A 27,343-nucleotide genomic window follows, 5' to 3' on the forward strand; every position below is an offset into this window, starting at 1 on the left:
GAAGGTGGAAAACCGAACGAGAAGAAGATCGAATGCAGTGGAGATTCCAGAACAGGGTGATGACCACATTCTTCGTTTGTGCAGCTTCTTGGAGAATATGGACCCCTGTACTGACTTATGCTGAGAGGAGAAGAGGGGTATTCCGTGTCTTGCTGCGGTGTTGGTGTGTGGCTCTGACGTTTCTGCGTTTTTTTTTCTACTGGAAATCCCGGGATGGTCACTCCCTTTGACTGCCAGCCAACCACGATACCGATGTACCTCTATAATACAGGTTCTATATGCATCATCGCTGAGAACACACGGATTCGCCATAGCTCATTCACCACACACAAGGATCTCAACGTAAATGCATGATGAGTGGGATATTCAATATTTCATTTCGAATAGGTTACAAATAGGACTATGTCATTTAGCCTATTTGATATGAAAATGTGAGGCTGTTCAATTCATATTCTTCATGAATTTCTTCCAGAAGAGAGACATTAGTAAACATTGCAACAATTGTCTTGCAATTTATCAGGGGACAGACATCTGGAATAGGCTAATCCACTTCCATCTGCTAACTGTAACAAACGTAGACAACTCGAAATCCCAGAATCCTCCAGTGCGGCATCTCCTTGATGATGTCATTTACCGTAGTTCAGTCTGTCGTAGCCGAGAGGCGCTCTCCTGTCTCCTCTCCTTAAATCCACTCCTCATATCATCTGTCATTAGTTACCTATATCTTCGGAATCAGTACATTTTTAACAGTTTCTTCTCCAGAAACATCTAGGAAACATCTCCAAATGGCGTCGCCTCTGAAAGTGTGCATTGTCGGCTCTGGAAACTGGTGAGTTCAGTCACTGTCAATGAACACTGTTGCTCCTGTCGATGGCATGCAATCTATAGAGCTGGTCAGATAGATGGTACAGGGCTAGCTGGTCAGATAGATGGTACAGGGCGAGCTGGTCAGATAGATGGTACAGGGCGAGCTGGTCAGATAGATGGTACAGGGCGAGCTGGTCAGATAGATGGTACAGGGCTAGCTGGTCAGATAGATGGTACAGGGCGAGCTGGTCAGATAGATGGTACAGGGCTAGCTGGTCAGATAGATGGTACAGGGCTAGCTGGTCAGATAGATGGTACAGGGCGAGCTGGTCAGATAGATGGTACAGGGCGAGCTGGTCAGATAGATGGTACAGGGCTAGCTGGCCAGATAGATGGTACAGGGCTAGCTGGCCAGATAGATGGTACAGGGCGAGCTGGTCCGATAGATGGTACAGGGCGAGCTGGTCAGATAGATGGTACAGGGCGAGCTGGTCAGATAGATGGTACAGGGCTAGCTGGTCAGATAGATGGTACAGGGCTAGCTGGTCAGATAGATGTTACAGGGCGAGCTGGTCAGATAGATGGTACAGGGCTAGCTGGTCAGATAGATGGTACAGGGCTAGCTGGCCAGATAGATGGTACAGGGCGAGCTGGTCCGATAGATGGTACAGGGCTAGCTGGCCAGATAGATGGTACAGGGCGAGCTGGTCCGATAGATGGTACAGGGCGAGCTGGCCAGATAGATGGTACAGGGCGAGCTGGTCAGATAGATGGTACAGGGCTAGCTGGCCAGATAGATGGTACAGGGCGAGCTGGTCAGATAGATGGTACAGGGCGAGCTGGTCAGATAGATGGTACAGGGCGAGCTGGTCAGATAGATGGTACAGGGCGAGCTGGTCAGATAGATGGTACAGGGCTAGCTGGTCAGATAGATGGTACAGGGCGAGCTGGTCAGATAGATGGTACAGGGCGAGCTGGTCAGATAGATGGTACAGGGCGAGCTGGTCAGATAGATGGTACAGGGCTAGCTGGTCAGATAGATGGTACAGGGCTAGCTGGTCAGATAGATGTTACAGGGCGAGCTGGTCAGATAGAGCAGCATTAGCTGCCAGTGTCGGTCTCTTACAATGTAACGTTAGGTACATCTCTCTCTGGCGCAGAGGCGAGCGCGGATCCATTGTATAACATCGACGTTACATTGTAGCTATTGTCAAGGAGAACATGAGCAGAGAGCAACGTGGAGTTTTGAATCCACTTATGTTGAGGGGACGACAATGCATTTCTGTAGGATAATGTTTAAAGGATAATGTTTATAATGAACAATTTCTTGACAAAGGACAAGACTGAATTTTATAGGTTATCCATTCTAAAATAATGGTGAACAGTTAAGATAATCATTGTGATTGTTTTTGCTATTGTCTCTTGCCACAGGACGATGGTAAATGGTATATTGTAGAGTAGTCTAATGTACATCGATGATTCTTGTTCCCTACAGGGGTTCAGCCATTGCCAGGATAATCGGTAGTAATGCTCAGGCCCTGCAGCGTTTCGCCACCACAGTCAAGATGTGGGTGTTTGAGGAGACCGTGAACGGCAGGAATCTCACAGACATCATCAACACAGACCATGAGAATGTCAAGTACCTGCCTGGATACAGACTGCCTGACAACGTGGTAAGAGGACTGTCTGAACAGAAATTAGTTTAAACAAAGACTGAAAGCTTGTAGTTTACACCATCACCACCCCCCCACCCTCTCTCTCACCCTCCTTCCCTCTTTCTTTCTTTCTCTCTCTCTCTTTCTTTCTCTCTTTCTCTCTTTTTCTTTCTTTCTTTCTTTCTCTCTCTCTCTCTCTCTCTCTCACCCTCCTTCTCTCTCTCTCTCTCTCTCTCTCTCTCTCTCACCCTCCTTCCCTTTCTCTCTCTCACCTAACCCCCTCTCACCCTCCTCCCTTCCCTCTCTCTCACCCAACCCCCTCTCACCCTCCTTCCTTCCCTCTCTCTCTCTCTCTCACCCTCCTTCCCTCTCTCTCGCTCTACCTCTCTCTCTCTCTCTCACCCTCCTTCTCTCACCCTCCTTCCCTCTCTCTCTCTCTCCCCCTCTCTCTCTCACCCTCCTTCCCTCTCTCTCACCCTCCCCCCCCCTCTCTCACCCCCCCCTCTCAACAGGTGGCTGTACCTCAGCTCCAGGATGCTGCTGAGGGGGCTGACCTCCTGGTGTTTGTGGTTCCTCACCAGTTCATCAGGAAGCTGTGTGATGAGATGGTGGGCTGTGTCTCCTCCCAGGCCAGGGGAATCACACTCATTAAGGTAAGAGTTTCACGCCGCCAAACGTCCTACTCTTAAAGTTTACTCTCCAACCTAAAACACACAAGGCAATATGAAGCCCTCTCATTTCTCATTGTTCTCCTCCTAACAAGGCTATATGGAGCCCTGTCATTTCTGTGTCCTCCTTCTCACAAGGCTATATGGAGCCCTGTCATTTCTCAGTGTTCTCCTCCTTATAAGACTATATGGAGCCCTGTCATTTCTCAGTGTTCTCCTCCTTATAAGGCTATATGGAGCCCTGTCATTTCTCAGTGTTCTCCTCCTTATAAGGCTATATGGAGCCCTGTCATTTCTCAGTGTTCTCCTCCTAACAAGGCTATATGGAGCCCTCTCATTTCTCAGTGTTCTCCTCCTTACAAGGCTATATGGAGCCCTGTCATTTCTGTGTCCTCCTCCTTACAAGGCTATATGGAGCCCTGTCATTTCTGTGTCCTCCTCCTTATAAGGCTATATGGAGCCCTGTCATTTCTCAGTGTTCTCCTCCGTATAAGGCTATATGAAGCCCTCTCATTTCTCAGTGTTCTCCTCCTTATAAGGCTATATGGAGCCCTGTCATTTCTCAGTGTTCTCCTCCTTATAAGGCAATATGGAGCCCTGTCATTTCTCAGTGTTCTCCTCCTTATAAGGCAATATGGAGCCCTGTCATTTCTCAGTGTTCTCCTCCTTATAAGGCAATATGGAGCCCTGTCATTTCTCAGTGTTCTCCTCCTAACAAGGCTATATGGAGCCCTCTCATTTCTCAGTGTTCTCCTCCTTACAAGGCTATATGGAGCCCTGTCATTTCTCAGTGTTCTCCTCCTTACAAGGCTATATGAAGCCCTCTCATTTCTCAGTGTTCTCCTCCTTATAAGGCAATATGGAGCCCTGTCATTTCTCAGTGTTCTCCTCCTAACAAGGCTATATGGAGCCCTCTCATTTCTCAGTGTTCTCCTCCTTACAAGGCTATATGAGGCCCTCTCATTTCTCAGTGTTCTCCTCCTTATAAGGCTATATGAAGTCCTCTCATTTCTCAGTGTTCTCCTCCTCCTCACTAGGCTATATGGAGCCCTGTCATTTCTCAGTGTCCTCCTCCTTACAAGGCTATATGGAGCCCTGTCATTTCTCAGTGTCCTCCTCCTTACAAGGCTATATGAAGTCCTCATTTCTCAGTCTTCTCCTTATAAGGCTATATGAAGCCCTCTCATTTCTCAGTGTTCTCCTCCTTACAAGGCTATATGGAGCCCTGTCATTTCTCTGTGTCCTCCTCCTCCTAACAAGGCTATATGAAGCCCTCTCATTTCTCAGTGTTCTCCTCCTCCTCACAAGGCTATATGGAGCCCTGTCATTTCTCAGTGTCCTCCTCCTCCTAACAAGGCTATATGAAGCCCTCTCATTTCTCAGTGTTCTCCTCCTCCTCACAAGGCTATATGGAGCCCTGTCATTTCTCAGTGTCCTCCTCCTTACAAGGCTATATGGAGCCCTGTCATTTCTCAGTGTTCTCCTCCTAACAAGGCTATATGAAGCCCTCTCATTTCTCAGTGTTCTCCTCCTTATAAGGTTATATGAAGCCCTGCCATTTCTCAGTGTTCTCCTCCTCCTCACAAGGCTATATGGAGCCCTCTCATTTCTCAGTGTTCTCCTCCTCCTCACAAGGCTATATGAAGTCCTCTCATTTCTCAGTCTTCTCCTCCTTACAAGGCTATATGGAGCCCTGTCTTTTCTCAGTGTTCTCCTCCTAACAAGGCTATATGGAGCCCTCTCATTTCTCAGTGTTCTCCTCCTCCTCACAAGGCTATATGAAGTCCTCTCATTTCTCAGTGTTCTCCTCCTCCTCACAAGGCTATATGAAGTCCTCTCATTTCTCAGTGTTCTCCTCCTCCTCACAAGGCTATATGAAGTCCTCTCATTTCTCAGTGTTCTCCTCCTCCTCACAAGGCTATATGAAGTCCTCTCATTTCTCAGTGTTCTCCTCCTCCTCACAAGGCTATATGAAGTCCTCTCATTTCTCAGTGTTCTCCTCCTCCTCACAAGGCTATATGAAGCCCTGTCATTTCTCAGTGTCCTCCTCCTTATAAGGCTATATGAAGTCCTCTCATTTCTCAGTGTTCTCCTCCTTATAAGGCTATATGGAGCCCTGTCATTTCTCAGTGTTCTCCTCCTGCTTCTCCTCACTAACACCATCACCAACCACTCTGGTCCAAGTCTGCCTGTCCTAACCTCAGTGACAGCAGGGTAGAGAACACTACCTGTCCTGACCTCAGTGTGACCTCAGTGACAGCAGGGTAGAGAACACTACCTGTCCTGACCTCAGTGTGACCTCAGTGACAGCAGGGTAGAGAACACTACCTGTCCTGACCTCAGTGTGACCTCAGTGACAGCAGGGTAGAGAACACTACCTGTCCTGACCTCAGTGTGACCTCAGTGACAGCAGGGTAGAGAACACTACCTGTTCTGACCTCAGTGACAGCAGGGTAGAGAACACTACCGGTCCTGACCTCAGTGTGACCTCAGTGACAGCAGGGTAGAGAACACTACCTGTCCTGACCTCAGTGACAGCAGGGTAGAGAACACTACCTGTCCTGACCTCAGTTTGACCTCAGTGACAGCAGGGTAGAGAACACTACCTGTCCTGACCTCAGTGACAGCAGGGTAGAGAACACTACCTGTCCTGACCTCAGTGTGACCTCAGTGACAGCAGGGTAGAGAACACTACCTGTCCTGACCTCAGTGTGACCTCAGTGACAGCAGGGTAGAGAACACTACCGGTCCTGACCTCAGTGACAGCAGGGTAGAGAACACTACCTGTCCTGACCTCAGTGTGACCTCAGTGACAGCAGGGTAGAGAACACTACCTGTTCTGACCGCAGTGACAGCAGGGTAGAGAACACCACCTGTCCTGACCTCAGTGACAGCAGGGTAGAGAACACTACCTGTTCTGACCTCAGTGTGACCTCAGTGACAGCAGGGTAGAGAACACTACCTGTCCTGACCTCAGTGTGACCTCAGTGACAGCAGGGTAGAGAACACTACCTGTTCTGACCTCAGTGTGACCTCAGTGACAGCAGGGTAGAGAACACCACCTGTCCTGACCTCAGTGTGACCTCAGTGACAGCAGGGTAGAGAACACCACCTGTCCTGACCTCAGTGTGACCTCAGTGACAGCAGGGTAGAGAACACCACCTGTCCTGACCTCAGTGACAGCAGGGTAGAGAACACTACCTGTCCTGACCTCAGTTTGACCTCAGTGACAGCAGGGTAGAGAACACTACCTGTCCTGACCTCAGTTTGACCTCAGTGACAGCAGGGTAGAGAACACCACCTGTGTTAAACCTCTGAATTGGGCCAGAGCGGGGCCTTGTGTTAAACCTCTGGATTGGGCCAGAGCGGGGCCTTGTGTTAAACCTCTGAATTGGGCCAGAGCGGGGCCTTGTGTTAAACCTCTGGATTGGGCCAGAGCAGGGCCTTGTGTTAAACCTCTGGATTGGGCCAGAGCAGGGCCTTGTGTTAAACCTCTGGATTGGGCCAGAGCAGGGCCTTGTGTTAAACCTCTAAATTGGGCCAGAGCAGGGCCTTGTGTTAAACCTCTGGATTGGGCCAGAGCAGGGCCTTGTGTTAAACCTCTGGATTGGGCCAGAGCAGGGCCTTGTTTTAAACCTCTGAATTGGGCCAGAGCGGGACCTTGTGTTAAACCTCTGGATTGGGCCAGAGCGGGGCCTTGTGTTAAACCTCTGAATTGGGCCAGAGCAGGGCCTTGTGTTAAACCTCTGGATTGGGCCAGAGCAGGGCCTTGTGTTAAACCTCTAAATTGGGCCAGAGCAGGGCCTTGTGTTAAACCTCTGGATTGGGCCAGAGCAGGGCCTTGTGTTAAACCTCTGGATTGGGCCAGAGCAGGGCCTTGTGTTAAACCTCTGGATTGGGCCAGAGCAGGGCCTTGTGTTAAACCTCTGGATTGGGCCAGAGCAGGTCCTTGTGGTAAACCTCTGGATTGGGCCAGAGCAGGGCCTTGTGTTAAACCTCTGGATTGGGCCAGAGCAGGGCCTTGTGTTAAACCTCTGGATTGGGCCAGAGCAGGGCCTTGTGTTAAACCTCTGGATTGGGCCAGAGCAGGTCCTTGTGGTAAACCTCTGGATTGGGCCAGAGCGGGGCCTTGTGTTAAACCTCTGGATTGGGCCAGAGCGGGGCTTTGTGTTAAACCTCTGGATTGGGCCAGAGCGGGGCCTTTGTAAAGAGGGATTTGTGTGGTTCAGGAGCCAGGCGATTCTGAGAAGCTTTATTTGAGTGGAGAGGCTTGTAAAACTATTACTACATAATTAACTACAGGCTCATTTGTTTTTTGGAGAGGACAGTCTTCTCGTTCTCCAAGAATGTAATCAGATGATTATGGTGTTGGGATTAATTTAATAGGCTTCTTATTCAGCCCTGTCTCTCTACTATCTATTCATCTATTCATGTATTAATGCCAAGTCTTCAATCAGTTACAACTACTTCTGCAGGGTTCTAGTTATTCAGCCTCTCTCTCTACTATCTATTAATCTATTAATGTCTAGCCTTCAATCAGTTACAACTACTTCTGCAGGGTTCTAGTTATTCAGGAAGTGTTTGTCCTCTGTGTGTCAGTGTGTGTCTAGAAAACAAGTCCACAGGGCCTTGGCCTGGCCTAGTTTGTTTCTGTCACCAGCTGGTTCTGTCTCTCTCCAGGGCAGCTAAACTCCCACGTCTGGCTTATGATGTTTGAATATTTCAAGAGTGATGTTTTGCGGGGACATGATATGCTCTCCTCTCGGTACTCCCATCTCTGTCCCAGATTGAGTTAGCTTCTGCAGGAGAGAGAAGGCTAATATCAGAGGAAGTAGAGTAGCCAACTCTACTTACTTACTTACTGTCTGTCTGTCTGTCTGTCTGTCACAAGCCCTCATATGTGGAGTTGAGACAGCAGTCTGACTGCCTCTGTGTGTCTCTGAATGGAAGCTTTTACTAACAAACACAAAACAAACAGAGAAACACTAGTAACACCTCTCACTAACCACTAGTAACACCTCTCACTAACCACTAGTAACACCTCTCACAAACCACTAACCACTAGTAACACCTCTCACTAACCACTAGTAACACCTCTCACTAACCACTAGTAACACCTCTCACAAACCACTAACCACTAGTAACACCTCTCACTAACCACTAACCACTAGTAACACCTCTCACTAACCACTAGTAACACCTCTCACTAACCACTAGTAACACCTCTCACTAAACACTAGTAACACCTCTCACTAAACACTAGTAACACCTCTCACTAAACACTAGTAACACCTCTCACTAAACACTAGTAACACCTCTCACTAAACACTAGTAACACCTCTCACTAAACACTAACCACTAGTAACACCTCTCACTAACCACTAGTAACACCTCTCACTAACCACTAGTAACACCTCTCATTAAACACTAACCACTAGTAACACCTCTCACTAAACACTAGTAACACCTCTCACTAAACACTAGTAACACCTCTCACTAAACACTAGTAACACCTCTCACTAAACACTAGTAACACCTCTCACTAAACACTAACCACTAGTAACACCTCTCACTAAACACTAGTAACACCTCTCACTAAACACTAACCACTAGTAACACCTCTCACTAAACACTAGTAACACCTCTCACTAAACACTAGTAACACCTCTCACTAAACACTAGTAACACCTCTCACTAAACACTAACCACTAGTAACACCTCTCACTAAACACTAGTAACACCTCTCACTAAACACTAACCACTAGTAACACCTCTCACTAAACACTAGTAACACCTCTCACTAAACACTAGTAACACCTCTCACTAAACACTAGTAACACCTCTCACTAAACACTAGTAACACCTCTCACTAAACACTAGTAACACCTCTCACTAAACACTAACCACTAGTAACACCTCTCACTAAACACTAAACACTAGTAACACCTCTCACTAAACACTAGTAACACCTCTCACTAAACACTAGTAACACCTCTCACTAAACACTAGTAACACCTCTCACTAAACACTAGTAACACCTCTCACTAAACACTAATAACACCTCTCACTAAACACTAATAACACCTCTCACTAAACACTAATAACACCTCTCACTAAACACTAATAACACCTCTCACTAAACACTAATAACACCTCTCACTAAACACTAATAACACCTCTCACTAAACACTAATAACACCTCTCACTAAACACTAATAACACCTCTCACTAAACACTAGTAACACCTCTCACTAAACACTAGTAACACCTCTCACTAAACACTAGTAACACCTCTCACTAAGCACTAGTAACACCTCTCACTAAGCACTAGTAACACCTCTCACTAAGCACTAGTAACACCTCTCACTAAGCACTAGTAACACCTCTCACTAAGCACTAGTAACACCTCTCACTAAGCACTAGTAACACCTCTCACTAAACACTAGTAACACCTCTCACTAAACACTAGTAACACCTCTCACTAAACACTAGTAACACCTCTCACTAAACACTAGTAACACCTCTCACTAAACACTAGTAACACCTCTCACTAAACACTAGTAACACCTCTCACTAACCACTAAACACTAGTAACACATCTCACTAAGCACTAGTAACACCTCTCACCTCTCACTAACCACTAGTAACACCTCTCACTAAACACTAGTAACACCTCTCACTAAACACTAGTAACACCTCTCACTAAACATTAACCACTAGTAACACCTCTCACTAAGCACTAGTAACACCTCTCACTAACCACTAACCACTAGTAACACCTCTCACTAAACACTAGTAACACCTCTCACTAACCACTAAACACTAGTAACACCTCTCACTAAACACTAGTAACACCTTTCACTAAACACTAGTATCACCTCTCACTAAACACTAAACACTAGTAACACCTCTCACTAAACACTAACCACTAGTAACACCTCTCACTAAACACTAGTAACACCTCTCACTAAACACTAGTAACACCTCTCACTAAACACTAGTAACACCTCTCACTAAACACTAGTAACACCTCTCACTAAACACTAACCACTAGTAACACCTCTCACTAACCACTAGTAACACCTCTCACTAAACACTAGTAACACCTCTCACTAAACACTAGTAACACCTCTCACTAAACACTAGTAACACCTCTCACTAAGCACTAGTAACACCTCTCACTAAGCACTAGTAACACCTCTCACTAAGCACTAGTAACACCTCTCACTAAGCACTAGTAACACCTCTCACTAAGCACTAGTAACACCTCTCACTAACCACTAGTAACACCTCTCACTAAACACTAGTAACACCTCTCACTAAACACTAGTAACACCTCTCACTAAACACTAGTAACACCTCTCACTAAACACTAGTAACACCTCTCACTAAACACTAGTAACACCTCACTAACCACTAACCACTAGTAACACCTCTCACTAACCACTAGTAACACCTCTCACTAACCACTAGTAACACCTCTCACTAAACACTAGTAACACCTCTCACTAAACACTAGTAACACCTCTCACTAAACACTAGTAACACCTCTCACTAAGCACTAGTAACACCTCTCACTAAGCACTAGTAACACCTCTCACTAAACACTAGTAACACCTCTCACTAAACACTAGTAACACCTCTCACTAAACACTAGTAACACCTCTCACTAAACACTAGTAACACCTCTCACTAAACACTAGTAACACCTCTCACTAAACACTAGTAACACCTCTCACTAAACACTAGTAACACCTCTCACTAAACACTAGTAACACCTCTCACTAAGCACTAGTAACACCTCTCACCTCTCACTAACCACTAGTAACACCTCTCACTAAACACTAGTAACACCTCTCACTAAACACTAGTAACACCTCTCACTAAACACTAGTAACACCTCTCACTAAACACTAGTAACACCTCTCACTAAACACTAACCACTAGTAACACCTCTCACTAAGCACTAGTAACACCTCTCACTAACCACTAACCACTAGTAACACCTCTCACTAACCACAACACTAGTAACACCTCTCACTAAACACTAGTAACACCTTTCACTAAACACTAGTAACACCTCTCACTAAACACTAAACACTAGTAACACCTCTCATTAAACACTAACCACTAGTAACACCTCTCACTAAACACTAGTAACACCTCTCACTAAACACTAGTAACACCTCTCACTAAACACTAGTAACACCTCTCACTAAACACTAGTAACACCTCTCACTAAACACTAACCACTAGTAACACCTCTCACTAAACACTAGTAACACCTCTCACTAAACACTAACCACTAGTAACACCTCTCACTAAACACTAGTAACACCTCTCACTAAACACTAGTAACACCTCTCACTAAACACTAGTAACACCTCTCACTAAACACTAGTAACACCTCTCACTAAACACTAGTAACACCTCTCACTAAACACTAGTAACACCTCTCACTAAACACTAACCACTAGTAACACCTCTCACTAAACACTAGTAACACCTCTCACTAAACACTAGTAACACCTCTCACTAAACACTAGTAACACCTCTCACTAAACACTAGTAACACCTCTCACTAAACACTAATAACACCTCTCACTAAACACTAATAACACCTCTCACTAAACACTAATAACACCTCTCACTAAACACTAATAACACCTCTCACTAAACACTAATAACACCTCTCACTAAACACTAATAACACCTCTCACTAAACACTAATAACACCTCTCACTAAACACTAGTAACACCTCTCACTAAACACTAGTAACACCTCTCACTAAACACTAGTAACACCTCTCACTAAGCACTAGTAACACCTCTCACTAAGCACTAGTAACACCTCTCACTAAGCACTAGTAACACCTCTCACTAAGCACTAGTAACACCTCTCACTAAGCACTAGTAACACCTCTCACTAAGCACTAGTAACACCTCTCACTAAACACTAGTAACACCTCTCACTAAACACTAGTAACACCTCTCACTAAACACTAGTAACACCTCTCACTAAACACTAGTAACACCTCTCACTAAACACTAGTAACACCTCTCACTAAACACTAGTAACACCTCTCACTAAACACTAGTAACACCTCTCACTAAACACTAGTAACACCTCTCACTAACCACTAAACACTAGTAACACATCTCACTAAGCACTAGTAACACCTCTCACCTCTCACTAACCACTAGTAACACCTCTCACTAAACACTAGTAACACCTCTCACTAAACACTAGTAACACCTCTCACTAAACATTAACCACTAGTAACACCTCTCACTAAGCACTAGTAACACCTCTCACTAACCACTAACCACTAGTAACACCTCTCACTAAACACTAGTAACACCTCTCACTAACCACTAAACACTAGTAACACCTCTCACTAAACACTAGTAACACCTTTCACTAAACACTAGTATCACCTCTCACTAAACACTAAACACTAGTAACACCTCTCACTAAACACTAACCACTAGTAACACCTCTCACTAAACACTAGTAACACCTCTCACTAAACACTAGTAACACCTCTCACTAAACACTAGTAACACCTCTCACTAAACACTAGTAACACCTCTCACTAAACACTAACCACTAGTAACACCTCTCACTAACCACTAGTAACACCTCTCACTAAACACTAGTAACACCTCTCACTAAACACTAGTAACACCTCTCACTAAACACTAGTAACACCTCTCACTAAGCACTAGTAACACCTCTCACTAAGCACTAGTAACACCTCTCACTAAGCACTAGTAACACCTCTCACTAAGCACTAGTAACACCTCTCACTAAGCACTAGTAACACCTCTCACTAAGCACTAGTAACACCTCTCACTAAACACTAGTAACACCTCTCACTAAACACTAGTAACACCTCTCACTAAACACTAGTAACACCTCTCACTAAACACTAGTAACACCTCTCACTAAACACTAGTAACACCTCTCACTAAACACTAGTAACACCTCTCACTAAACACTAGTAACACCTCTCACTAAACACTAGTAACACCTCTCACTAACCACTAAACACTAGTAACACATCTCACTAAGCACTAGTAACACCTCTCACCTCTCACTAACCACTAGTAACACCTCTCACTAAACACTAGTAACACCTCTCACTAAACACTAGTAACACCTCTCACTAAACATTAACCACTAGTAACACCTCTCACTAAGCACTAGTAACACCTCTCACTAACCACTAACCACTAGTAACACCTCTCACTAAACACTAGTAACACCTCTCACTAACCACTAAACACTAGTAACACCTCTCACTAAACACTAGTAACACCTTTCACTAAACACTAGTATCACCTCTCACTAAACACTAAACACTAGTAACACCTCTCACTAAACACTAACCACTAGTAACACCTCTCACTAAACACTAGTAACACCTCTCACTAAACACTAGTAACACCTCTCACTAAACACTAGTAACACCTCTCACTAAACACTAGTAACACCTCTCACTAAACACTAACCACTAGTAACACCTCTCACTAACCACTAGTAACACCTCTCACTAAACACTAGTAACACCTCTCACTAAACACTAGTAACACCTCTCACTAAACACTAGTAACACCTCTCACTAAACACTAACCACTAGTAACACCTCTCACTAAACACTAGTAACACCTCTCACTAAACACTAACCACTAGTAACACCTCTCACTAAACACTAGTAACACCTCTCACTAAACACTAGTAACACCTCTCACTAAACACTAGTAACACCTCTCACTAAACACTAACCACTAGTAACACCTCTAACTAAACACTAAACACTAGTAACACCTCTCACTAAACACTAGTAACACCTCTCACTAAACACTAACCACTAGTAACACCTCTCACTAAACACTAGTAACACCTCTCACTAAACACTAGTAACACCTCTCACTAAACACTAGTAACACCTCTCACTAAACACTAATAACACCTCTCACTAAACACTAATAACACCTCTCACTAAACACTAATAACACCTCTCACTAAACACTAATAACACCTCTCACTAAACACTAATAACACCTCTCACTAAACACTAATAACACCTCTCACTAAACACTAATAACACCTCTCACTAAACACTAATAACACCTCTCACTAAACACTAATAACACCTCTCACTAAACACTAATAACACCTCTCACTAAACACTAATAACACCTCTCACTAAACACTAATAACACCTCTCACTAAACACTAATAACACCTCTCACTAAACACTAATAACACCTCTCACTAAACACTAATAACACCTCTCACTAAACACTAATAACACCTCTCACTAAACACTAATCACTAGTAACACCTCTCACTAAACACTAGTAACACCTCTCACTAAACACTAAACACTAGTAACACCTCTCACTAACCACTAGTAACACCTCTCACTAAACACTAGTAACACCTCTCACTAACCACTAGTAACACCTCTCACTAAACACTAGTAACACCTCTCACTAAACACTAACCACTAGTAACACCTCTCACTAAACACTAGTAACACCTCTCACTAAACACTAAACACTAGTAACACCTCTCACTAACCACTAGTAACACCTCTCACTAAACACTAATAACACCTCTCACTAAACACTAGTAACACCTCTCACTAAACACTAAACACTAGTAACACCTCTCACTAAACACTAGTAACACCTCTCACTAAACACTAAACACTAGTAACACCTCTCACTAACCACTAGTAACACCTCTCACTAAACACTAATAACACCTCTCACTAAACACTAGTAACACCTCTCACTAAACACTAACCACTAGTAACACCTCTCACTAAACACTAGTAACACCTCTCACTAAACACTAACCACTAGTAACACCTCTCACTAAACACTAGTAACACCTCTCACTAAACACTAGTAACACCTCTCACTAAACACTAACCACTAGTAACACCTCTCACTAAACACTAGTAACACCTCTCACTAAACACTAACCACTAGTAACACCTCTCACTAAACACTAGTAACACCTCTCACTAAACACTAGTAACACCTCTCACTAAACACTAGTAACACCTCTCACTAAACACTAACCACTAGTAACACCTCTAACTAAACACTAAACACTAGTAACACCTCTCACTAAACACTAGTAACACCTCTCACTAAACACTAGTAACACCTCTCACTAAACACTAGTAACACCTCTCACTAAACACTAGTAACACCTCTCACTAAACACTAGTAACACCTCTCACTAAACACTAGTAACACCTCTCACTAAACACTAGTAACACCTCTCACTAAACACTAATAACACCTCTCACTAAACACTAGTAACACCTCTCACTAAACACTAATAACACCTCTCACTAAACACTAATAACACCTCTCACTAAACACTAATAACACCTCTCACTAAACACTAATAACACCTCTCACTAAACACTAATAACACCTCTCACTAAACACTAATAACACCTCTCACTAAACACTAATAACACCTCTCACTAAACACTAATAACACCTCTCACTAAACACTAATAACACCTCTCACTAAACACTAATAACACCTCTCACTAAACACTAATAACACCTCTCACTAAACACTAATAACACCTCTCACTAAACACTAATAACACCTCTCACTAAACACTAATAACACCTCTCACTAAACACTAATAACACCTCTCACTAAACACTAAACACTAGTAACACCTCTCACTAACCACTAGTAACACCTCTCACTAACCACTAGTAACACCTCTCACTAACCACTAGTAACACCTCTCACTAACCACTAGTAACACCTCTCACTAAACACTAGTAACACCTCTCACTAAACACTAGTAACACCTCTCACTAAACACTAACCACTAGTAACACCTCTCACTAAACACTAGTAACACCTCTCACTAACCACTAACCACTAGTAACACCTCTCACTAACCACTAAACACTAGTAACACCTCTCACTAAACACTAGTAACACCTCTCACTAAACACTAGTAACACCTCTCACTAACCACTAAACACTAGTAACACCTCTCACTAACCACTAGTAACACCTCTCACTAACCACTAGTAACACCTCTCACTAAACACTAGTAACACCTCTCACTAACCACTAGTAACACCTCTCACTAACCACTAAACACTAGTAACATCTCTCAGGGAATAGTAACCTCTCTCTCCACAGGGAATAGTAACATCTCTCTCCACAAGGAATAGTAACATCTCTCTCCACAGGGAATAGTAACATCTCTCAGCTCTCTCACCACAGGGAATAGTAACATCTCTCTCCACAGGGAATAGTAACATCTCTCACCTCTCTCTCCACAGGGAATAGTAACATCTCTCTCCACAGGGAATAGTAACATCTCTCACCTCTCTCTCCACCGGGAATAGTAACATCTCTCACCACAGGGAATAGTAACATCTCTCTCCACAGGGAATAGTAACATCTCTCACCTCTCTCTCCACAGGGAATAGTAACATCTCTCTCCACAGGGAATAGTAACATCTCTCACCTCTCTCTCCACAGGGAATAGTAACATCTCTCTCCACAGGGAATAGTAACATCTCTCTCCACAGGGAATAATATCTCTCTCCACAGGGAATAGTAACATCTCTCACCTCTCTCTCCACAGGGAATAGTAACATCTCTCTCCACAGGGAATAGTAACATCTCTCTCCACAGGGAATAGTAACATCTCTCTCCACAGGGAATAGTAACATCTCTCTCCACAGGGAATAATATCTCTCTCCACAGGGAATAGTAACTCTCTCCACAGGGAATAGTAACATCTCTCTCCACAGGGAATAGTAACATCTCTCTCCACAGGGAATAGTAACATCTCTCTCCACAGGGAATAGTAACACCTCTCTCCACAGGGAATAGTAACATCTCTCTCCACAGGGAATAGTAACATCTCTCTCCACAGGGAATAGTAACATCTCTCTCCACAGGGAATAGTAACATCTCTCTCCACAGGGAATAGTAACATCTCTCTCCACAGGGAATAGTAACATCTCTCTCCACAGGGAATAGTAACATCTCTCTCCACAGGGAATAGTAACATCTCTCTCCACAGGGAATAGTAACATCTCTCTCCACAGGGAATAGTAACATCTCTCTCCACAGGGAATAGTAACATCTCTCTCCACAGGGAATAGTAACATCTCTCTCCACAGGGAATAGTAACATCTCTCTCCACAGGGAATAGTAACATCTCTCACCTCTCTCACCACAGGGAATAGTAACATCTCTCTCCACAGGGAATAGTAACATCTCTCACCTCTCTCTCCACAGGGAATAGTAACGTCTCTCACCACAGGGAATAGTAACCTCTCTCACCACAGGGAATAGTAACATCTCTCTCTACAGGGAATAGTAACATCTCTCTCCACAGGGAATAGTAACATCTCTCTCCACAGGGAATAGTAACATCTCTCTCCACAGGGAATAGTAACATCTCTCTCCACAGGGAATAGTAACATCTCTCTCCACAGGGAATAGTACCATCTCTCACCTCTCTCTCCACAGGGAATAGTAACATCTCTCTCCACAGGGAATAGTAACATCTCTCACATCTCTCTCCACAGGGAATAGTAACATCTCTCACCTCTCTCTCCACAGGGAATAGTAACGTCTCTCACCACAGGGAATAGTAACATCTCTCACCTCTCTCACCACAGGGAATAGTAACATCTCTCACCACAGGGAATAGTAACATCTCTCTCCACAGGGAATAGGAACATCTCTCACCTCTCTCTCCACAGGGAATAGTAACATCTCTCACCTCTCTCTCCACAGGGAATAGTAACACCTCTCTCCACAGGGAATAGTAACATCTCTCTCCACAGGGAATAGTAACATCTCTCACCACAGGGAATAGTAACATCTCTCTCCACAGGGAATAGTAACATCTCTCACCACAGGGAATAGTAACATCTCTCTCCACAGGGAATAGTAACATCTCTCACCTCTCTCTCCACAGGGAATAGACGAGGGTCCGGAGGGCCTGAAGCTCATCTCGGACATAATCAGGGAGAAGATGGCAATAGACGTCAGTGTTCTGATGGGAGCGAACATCGCCAACGAGGTGGCAGCAGATAAGTTCTGTGAGACCACCATCGGTAAGAAAACCCCCAGCATCATTTATCAACATAATTGCCAAGACATTTCTATACAGGAATGTAAAACAAAGCTGTGAAGTTATTTGGTAACTATATGGAATGAGATAGATAGTAATTACGACAAAGCTTTGACAGCGATGGAGCGATAGGCTGGCTATTGTGTTGGGATGTAAAAACATGTTGCTTTACCAGGCAGTAAGATCATGGAGAACGGCCTGCTCTTCAAGGAGCTCCTGCAGACTCCTAACTTCAGGATCACAGTGGTGGACGATGCAGACACTGTAGAGCTCTGTGGAGCCCTGAAGGTAACTCTAATACACTGTAGAGCTCTGAAGGTAACTCTAATACACTGTAGAGCTCTGTGGAGCCCTGAAGGTAACTCTAATACACTGTAGAGCTCTGTGGAGCCCTGAAGGTAACTCTAATACACTGTAGAGCTCTGTGGAGCCCTGAAGGTAACTCTAATACACTGTAGAGCTCTGTGGAGCCCTGTAGGTAACTCTAATACACTGTAGAGCTCTGTGGGTAACTCTAATACACTGTAGAGCTCTGTGGAGCCCTGTAGGTAACTCTAATACACTGTAGAGCCCTGAAGGTAACTCTAATACACTGTAGAGCTCTGTGGAGCCCTGAAGGTAACTCTGATACACTGTAGAGCTCTGTGGAGCCCTGAAGGTAACTCTAATACACTGTAGAGCTCTGTGGAGCCCTGAAGGTAACTCTAATACACTGTAGAGCTCTGTGGAGCCCTGAAGGTAACTCTAATACACTGTAGAGCTCTGTGGAGCCCTGAAGGTAACTCTAATACACTGTAGAGCTCTGTGGAGCCCTGAAGGTAACTCTAATACACTGTAGAGCCCTGAAGGTAACTATAATACACTGTAGAGCCCTGAAGGTAACTCTAATACACTGTAGAGCTCTGTGGAGCCCTGAAGGTAACTCTAATACACTGTAGAGCTCTGTGGAGCTCTGAAGGTAACTATAATACACTGTAGAGCTCTGTGGAGCCCTGAAGGTAACTCTAATACACTGTAGAGCTCTGTGGAGCCCTGAAGGTAACTCTAATACACTGTAGAGCTCTGTGGAGCCCTGAAGGTAACTCTAATACACTGTAGAGCTCTGTGGAGCCCTGAAGGTAACTCTAATACACTGTAGAGCTCTGTGGAGCCCTGAAGGTAACTCTAATACACTGTAGAGCTCTGTGGAGCCCTGTAGGTAACTCTAATACACTGTAGAGCTCTGTGGAGCCCTGAAGGTAACTAATACACTGTAGAGCTCTGTGGAGCCCTGAAGGTAACTCTAATACACTGTAGAGCTCTGTGGAGCCCTGAAGGTAACTAATACACTGTAGAGCTCTGTGGAGCCCTGAAGGTAACTCTAATACACTGTAGAGCTCTGTGGAGCCCTGTAGGTAACTCTAATACACTGTAGAGCCCTGTAGGTAACTCTAATACACTGTAGAGCCCTGTAGGTAACTCTAATACACTGTAGAGCTCTGTGGAGCCCTGTAGGTAACTCTAATACACTGTAGAGCTCTGTGGAGCCCTGAAGGTAACTCTAATACACTGTAGAGCTCTGTGGAGCCCTGAAGGTAACTCTAATACACTGTAGAGCTCTGTGGAGCCCTGAAGGTAACTCTAATACACTGTAGAGCTCTGTGGAGCCCTGAAGGTAACTCTAATACACTGTAGAGCTCTGTGGAGCCCTGAAGGTAACTCTAATACACTGTAGAGCTCTGTGGAGCCCTGAAGGTAACTAATACACTGTAGAGCTCTGTGGAGCCCTGAAGGTAACTCTAATACACTGTAGAGCCCTGTGGGTAACTCTAATACACTGTAGAGCTCTGTGGAGCCCTGAAGGTAACTCTAATACACTGTAGAGCTCTGAAGGTAACTAATACACTGTAGAGCTCTGTGGAGCCCTGAAGGTAACTCTAATACACTGTAGAGCTCTGTGGAGCCCTGTAGGTAACTCTAATACACTGTAGAGCTCTGAAGGTAACTAATACACTGTAGAGCTCTGTGGGTAACTCTAATACACTGTAGAGCTCTGTGGAGCCCTGAAGGTAACTCTAATACACTGTAGAGCCCTGTAGGTAACTCTAATACACTGTAGAGCTCTGTGGAGCCCTGAAGGTAACTCTAATACACTGTAGAGCTCTGTGGAGCCCTGAAGGTAACTCTAATACACTGTAGAGCTCTGTGGAGCCCTGAAGGTAACTCTAATACACTGTAGAGCTCTGTGGAGCCCTGAAGGTAACTCTAATACACTGTAGAGCTCTGTGGAGCCCTGAAGGTAACTCTAATACACTGTAGAGCCCTGTAGGTAACTCTAATACACTGTAGAGCTCTGTGGAGCCCTGAAGGTAACTCTAATACACTGTAGAGCTCTGTGGAGCCCTGAAGGTAACTCTAATACACTGTAGAGCTCTGTGGAGCCCTGAAGGTAACTCTAATACACTGTAGAGCTCTGTGGAGCCCTGAAGGTAACTCTAATACACTGTAGAGCTCTGTGGAGCCCTGAAGGTAACTCTAATACACTGTAGAGCTCTGTGGAGCCCTGAAGGTAACTCTAATACACTGTAGAGCCCTGTAGGTAACTCTAATACACTGTAGAGCTCTGTGGAGCCCTGAAGGTAACTCTAATACACTGTAGAGCTCTGTGGAGCCCTGAAGGTAACTCTAATACACTGTAGAGCCCTGAAGGTAACTCTAATACACTGTAGAGCTCTGTGGAGCCCTGAAGGTCACTCTAATACACTGTAGAGCTCTGAAGGTAACTCTAATACACTGTAGAGCTCTGTGGAGCCCTGAAGGTAAATCTAATACACTGTAGAGCTCTGTATAGCCCTGAAGGTAACTCTAATACACTGTAGAGCTCTGTGGAGCCCTGTAGGTAACTCTAATACACTGTAGAGCTCTGAAGGTAACTCTAATACACTGTAGAGCTCTGAAGGTAACTCTAATACACTGTAGAGCTCTGTGGAGCCCTGATGGTAAATCTAATACACTGTAGAGCTCTGTATAGCCCTGAAGGTAACTCTAATACACTGTAGAGCTCTGTGGAGCCCTGTAGGTAACTCTAATACACTGTAGAGCTCTGTGGAGCCCTGAAGGTAACTCTAATACACTGTAGAGCTCTGTGGAGCCCTGAAGGTAACTAATACACTGTAGAGCTCTGTGGAGCCCTGAAGGTAACTCTAATACACTGTAGAGCTCTGTGGAGCCCTGAAGGTAACTCTAATACACTGTAGAGCTCTGAAGGTAACTCTAATACACTGTAGAGCTCTGTGGAGCCCTGAAGGTAACTCTAATACACTGTAGAGCTCTGTGGGTAACTCTAATACACCGTAGAGCTCTGTGGAGCCCTGAAGGTAACTCTAATACACTGTTGAGCTCTGAAGGTAACTCTAATACACTGTAGAGCCCTGTATGTAACTCTAATGCACTGTAGAGCTCCGTGGAGCCCTGAAGGTAACTCTAATACACTGTAGAGCTCTGTGGAGAGCCCTGTAGGTAACTCTAATACACTGTAGAGCTCTGTGGAGCCCTGTAGGTAACTCTAATACACTGTAGAGCCCTGAAGGTAACTCTAATACACTGTAGAGCCCTGTAGGTAAATCTAATACACTGTAGAGCCCTGTGGAGCGCTGAAGGTAACTCTAATACACTGTAGAGCTCTGTATAGCCCTGTAGGTAACTCTAATACACTGTAGAGCTCTGAAGGTAACTCTAATACACTGTAGAGCTCTGTGGGTAACTCTAATACACTGTAGAGCTCTGAAGGTAACTCTAATACACTGTAGAGCTCTGTGGAGCGCTGTAGGTAACTCTTAAGTACCCGGCCCAGCATGTGTATGTGCATGGTAATATGGATACTTCCATTGTAAAATGGTAGTTTCGTGGTAATAACCTGTTGCCTGTATGTTTCCTTCTCTCTTCCTCAGAACATCGTAGCGGTAGGAGCAGGGTTCTGTGATGGGCTGAGGTGTGGGGACAACACCAAGGCAGCGGTAATCAGACTAGGACTGATGGAGATGATAGCCTTCGCTAAGCTCTTCAGTAAAGATGGCGTCGTCTCCTCTGCAACCTTCCTGGAGAGCTGCGGCGTGGCTGACCTCATCACCACCTGCTATGGAGGACGCAACCGACGCGTGGCCGAGGCCTTCGCCAAGACAGGAAAGGTAAGGACCAACGTCCAACTCTACAGCAGACCTGGGTTAGTGCCGGCTGACTGACCCCATGGCAACGTTACACCACCCCATGGCAACGTTACACCACCCCATGGCAACGTTACACCACCCCATGGCAACGTTACACCACCCCATGGCAACGTTACACCACCCCATGGCAACGTTACACCACCCCATGGCAACGTTACACCACCCCATGACCACGGTACACCACCTCATGACATTACACCACCCCATGACAACGGTACACCACCCCATGGCAACGTCACACCACCCCATGGCAACGTCACACCACCCCATGGCAACGTCACACCACCCCATGGCAACGTCACACTACACCACCCCTTGGCAACGTCACACTACACCACCCCATGGCAACGTTCCACTACACCACCCCATGGCAACGTTACACTACACCACCCCATGGCAACGTTACACTACACCACCCCATGGCAACATTACATTACACCACCCCATGGCAACGTTACATTACACCACCCCATGGCAACGTTACATTACACCACCCCATGGCAACGTTACATTACACCACCCCATGGCAACGTTACATTACACCACCCCATGGCAACGTTACACCACGCCATGACAACGTTACACCACGCCATGACAACGTTACACCACCCCATGACAACGTTACACCACCCCATGGCAACGTTACACCACCCCATGACAACGGAAACAGTATAGGCCTAACTCCTACACAGATACATGGTAATATGTCCTGTATTTGCCTCCCTGCTAGACTATTGAGGTCCTGGAGCAGGAGATGTTGAATGGCCAGAAGGTCCAGGGTCCTGCTACCTCAGCTGAAGTCTACCACATCCTCAAACAGAAGGGACTGGTGGATAAGTGAGTCTCTCTCCCCCCCCTCTTTCTGATCGATACAGATACAGTACCTCGCCAAATGTAGTCTGTCACCCATCCCACCTGTATTACCCTGTGGTCCCCGCCATGAGCCCAGACTTGCTCTAATGATGAGAGGTGGTTGTATGTTTCTATTTGAACTCTTGTGTCATTCTGTTGTCTTTCCCAGGTACCCTCTGTTTGTGGCAGTGTATCAGATCTGTTTCGAGGGCAAGCCGGTACAGGACATGATCTCCTGTCTACAGAGTCACCCAGAGCACCTGTGAGTGCATCTAGCTAGGTATGCTAGGCTAACCTCAGATAGCAGAGCTAGCTCCATCTCTCCTCTCCAGCTGCTCTCCTCTGACCTCTATCTACTGAGAAGCTGTTCTTTCAAACAAGGGCCAGGTCAATTCTCCCTCCCCTTCCCTGCCCCTCCCTCCCCAATTTCCCTCCCTCCATCCCTAACCCTCCCTCTGTCCCTCCCTACCCTTCCCTCCCCTCTCTCCCCAACCCTTCCCTTCCTCCCTCCCTTCCCACCTTACCTTCCCTCCCTCCCTCCCACCCTACCTTCATTCCCTCCCTACCCACCCTACCCTTCCCTCCCCACCCTACCCCTCCCTCCCACCCTACCTTCCCTCCCTCCCTCCCCACCTTACATTCCCTCTCTCCCTCCCCACCCTACCTTCCCTCCCCCTCCCTCCCCACCTTACCTTCCCTCCCTCCCACCCTACCCTTCAAGGTTCAGGGACCAAAAGTTACAGAGTAGATGCTATTTACAATATTGTTGTGTTAAAGAGATGAGCCAAGGGTGCTGCTAAGTGTCTGGTGAATCAGTACCTCACATTGACATACAATATCTACGGGTGGATGTCAGTTTCCTTCGGTGCTATTGAACCTGAATGACCTCCGATGCCACTAGCCAGCCATTAGGGCTCAAAAGTGGCTCTATGGACACTATTCAGCATGGGTCTCAAATGCACTTTTTTTATTTTTTTTTATTTAATCACGCTGACAGAACCAGACATTGCCCTTTCAATTATTTTTTTATTTCACCTTTATTTAACCAGGTAGGCTAGTTGAGAACAAGTTCTCATTTGCAACTGCGACCTGGCCAAGATAAATTAGTGTGTGTGGGGGGGGATGTTAGAACATAATTAACTTGGTGAGATGTAATTCGTTTCAGTGGCACATTTCAAAATCGTTAATTAGAATAGAATGGAATTACTACATTATTCCCCCAGAGGGAACTTCTGTCATTTTATACTGTTTCACTGCCATTCACATCGTTTTAATGACATTACTTTACAGTCAATCCCAATGGAGTCATACATTGTTTTTACAAAGGGAACGAGTTGTCTTGAACTCACTGAAATCCAGTTTCCCCAGTTCTGAGTTTCCAGTTGTTTTGGAAAAAGGCAGAAGTCATGCTGGATTGACAGCATGGTCAATGTGGAATGTTTATCCTTTTAAGTTTAGAAAAGAGGCCCATAAACCCAGACTTGGACCACACATCCACTCCACTGAATAGCAGGATAGTGATTGCCTTGCAATGCTTGCAGTTAGCCGCTGATTCCTTCCAAACCACTCATTGTTGAATTTACAATTCCCCAACTTGTTGTGTAATGTTTATGTCCAATGGTCGATGAGCACCGATACGTTTTATCTATAATTTCTCTTAATTATTTATCTTCATATGAAAAGGATTAAATGATTTGCCAGTAGATCGATGACTTAATTCATGACGATGAGTGCTAGCTAAGATTGTGAAAGTATGATGTTGACATGATCAGTCCAATCAAAGCTGCTTTAGATATAACGTGATTTGACGTCATTCTTTCTGTAAGCCAATGACCTTGTAGTCCTTCTTGGAAGGACACTTCTAATGTAACTCTATGGCAGCACCCAAGGGGATTGAATTTTCAAGCTCCACCCTTAGATTTGGCGGTGTCGTAGTGTCCCCATGAGTGGCGGCCCCACCACCACATAAAGCACTGAGCTCGGCTGAAACACCTGCATTTTGGACCTGCCTTACTCAAGAAAGCAACAAAAAAAGAAACCAAGTTTGTACGCGGCTTTATTAACTCAATTGTTTATTTTTTGACATTGTTTGCAAACTGATATGTGACACGTATTAATGCCAAAATAACATGCACAACAGACAGCCCCCACCATGTTTTGTTTTGCTAGAACAGTGAATGAAAGGTCGTTATTCACTCTTAAAAGAAACGGTGTCTGGAAGAACCTCTTTTGGTTTGCCACAAAGGTGGAACATTTACATTTGAAAAAGGTTGGTCGAGAAACCCCCTCTGAAAAGGTTCATTGAGGAAACCCCCTCTGAGAAGGGTTGTCGAGGAAACCCCCTCTGAAAAGGGTCGTCGAGGAAACCCCCTCTGAAAAGGGTCGTCGAGGAAACCCCCTCTGAAAAGGGTCGCCGAGGAAACCCCCTCTGAAAAGGGTCGCCGAGGAAACCCCCTCTGAAAAGGGTCGTCGAGGGAACTCCTGGGTAAAGTTTCAAACCGGATCCTTTTTGTGATGGTAGGAGTTCTTTTTTTTTAACCTTTTAATTATATATTGTAGAGGTGGCAGCCTATCAGATTGAAGGCGTGGCTTATTGGAGGCATGGCTTTCAGATAGTTATTTTTGGTCACCCGTTTAGCGTAAATGTCATTCCTGTTCGTTAGGTTTGTACACTGCAATTTAAAATGTTCCTTGAATATGTATGCATATTACATATTCTAATATAATAATATTAACATGGTTGATTACATGCAGAAACTATTCCAACTTTGGGATATGCATATAGGTTAGTGAGGAACTCCAGGGTTCCTCGAGTCACCACTAATTCTAAGTGTGTAGTGATTGACAGATCCATTTGTGAATGGCAAGAGTCTAAAACAATAGTGTATGCATAGTACTTGTAGTAGTACCTGTACCTGTAGTACCTGTACCTGTAGTAGTACCTGTATAGTTGTACCTGTAGTAGTACCTGTATAGTAGTACCTGTACCTGTAGTAGTAGTACCTGTATATTAGTACCTGTACCTGCAGTACCTGTACCTGTAGTAGTACCTGTACTAGTAGTACCTGTACTAGTAGTACCTGTATAGTAGTACCTGTACCTGTAGTAGTACCTGTATAGTAGTACCTGTACCTGTAGTAGTAGTAGTACCTGTATAGTAGTACCTGTACCTGTAGTAGTAGTACCTGTATAGTAGTACCTGTATAGTAGTACCTGTACCTGTAGTAGTAGTAGTAGTAGTAGTAGTAGTAGTAGTAGTAGTAGTAGTAGTAGTACCTGTATAGTAGTACCTGTACCTGTAGTAGTAGTACCTGTATAGTAATACCTGTAGTAGTAGTACCTGTATAGTAGTACCTGTACCTTGTAGCAGTACCTGTACCTTGTAGTAGTAGTAGTAGTAGTAGTAGTACCTGTATAGTAGTACCTGTAGTAGTAGTACCTGTATAGTAATACCTGTAGTAGTAGTACCTGTAGTAGTAGTAGTAGTACCTGTATAGTAGTACCTGTACCCTACTGCATATATAGGCATTTCAATGTGTTTTTATACCATTATTAAAAAAGGGTTTAATTTGTTTCCCTATATCATCTAATGTGGTTTACTAACGTCAGGTTTTGTGGGTCGATTATGAGATCAAGATGCCTTTACGAGTTCTACCGCCAGGGATTTAGTCTTGAGTGCCAGTCTGTTTATGGCGTCATACCAAATCATTGTCATGGCAATGACAGCAACAGGAGTTGGCAAGAGCAACCAACAAACCAGGTTGCCCGGTTACCAGGAGACGAGGCCTATTTGGATATGAATGCATGTTCCACTACATTAGAAGTGGATTTACATACAGTATGTAGTCAGTCTACTTATGAATGATTTGCATTCAGTAGATGACGAGACAGACCAACACGTTACGGCCAAAGGTTATGGGGTGTGGCGTACGAAGGTTTCTTGATATTTAACTTTGCATTTTATTGTTTTGCTTGTGATTGTAACCTCCTTATCA

The 27,343-nt window shown here is 44.8% G+C and overlaps 1 protein-coding gene across 2 annotated transcripts; it reads left to right on the forward strand.

The window, feature by feature from the left end:
* Nucleotides 1–26,938, forward strand: gpd1l (glycerol-3-phosphate dehydrogenase 1 like). Of its 2 annotated transcripts, XM_064946901.1 has the most exons (10): nt 1–271; nt 763–829; nt 2,303–2,480; nt 2,975–3,115; nt 18,136–18,274; nt 18,467–18,579; nt 22,221–22,457; nt 23,227–23,333; nt 23,518–23,628; nt 25,267–26,938. In XM_064946901.1, the coding sequence occupies exons 1-9, from the start codon at nt 214–216 to the stop codon at nt 23,612–23,614; spliced, it is 1,137 nt and encodes a 378-aa protein (XP_064802973.1). In that variant the 5' UTR covers nt 1–213; the 3' UTR covers nt 23,615–23,628; nt 25,267–26,938. The 2 variants fall into 2 exon arrangements, with proteins under 2 accessions (XP_064802973.1, XP_064802974.1); XM_064946902.1 differs by having other exon boundaries at nt 3–342; nt 23,518–26,938.
* The last annotated feature ends 405 nt before the right edge of the window (nt 26,939–27,343 follow it).

This window comes from Oncorhynchus masou, chromosome 29 (assembly GCF_036934945.1).
Source record: "Oncorhynchus masou masou isolate Uvic2021 chromosome 29, UVic_Omas_1.1, whole genome shotgun sequence".
NCBI classification, from domain to species: Eukaryota; Metazoa; Chordata; class Actinopteri; order Salmoniformes; family Salmonidae; genus Oncorhynchus; species Oncorhynchus masou.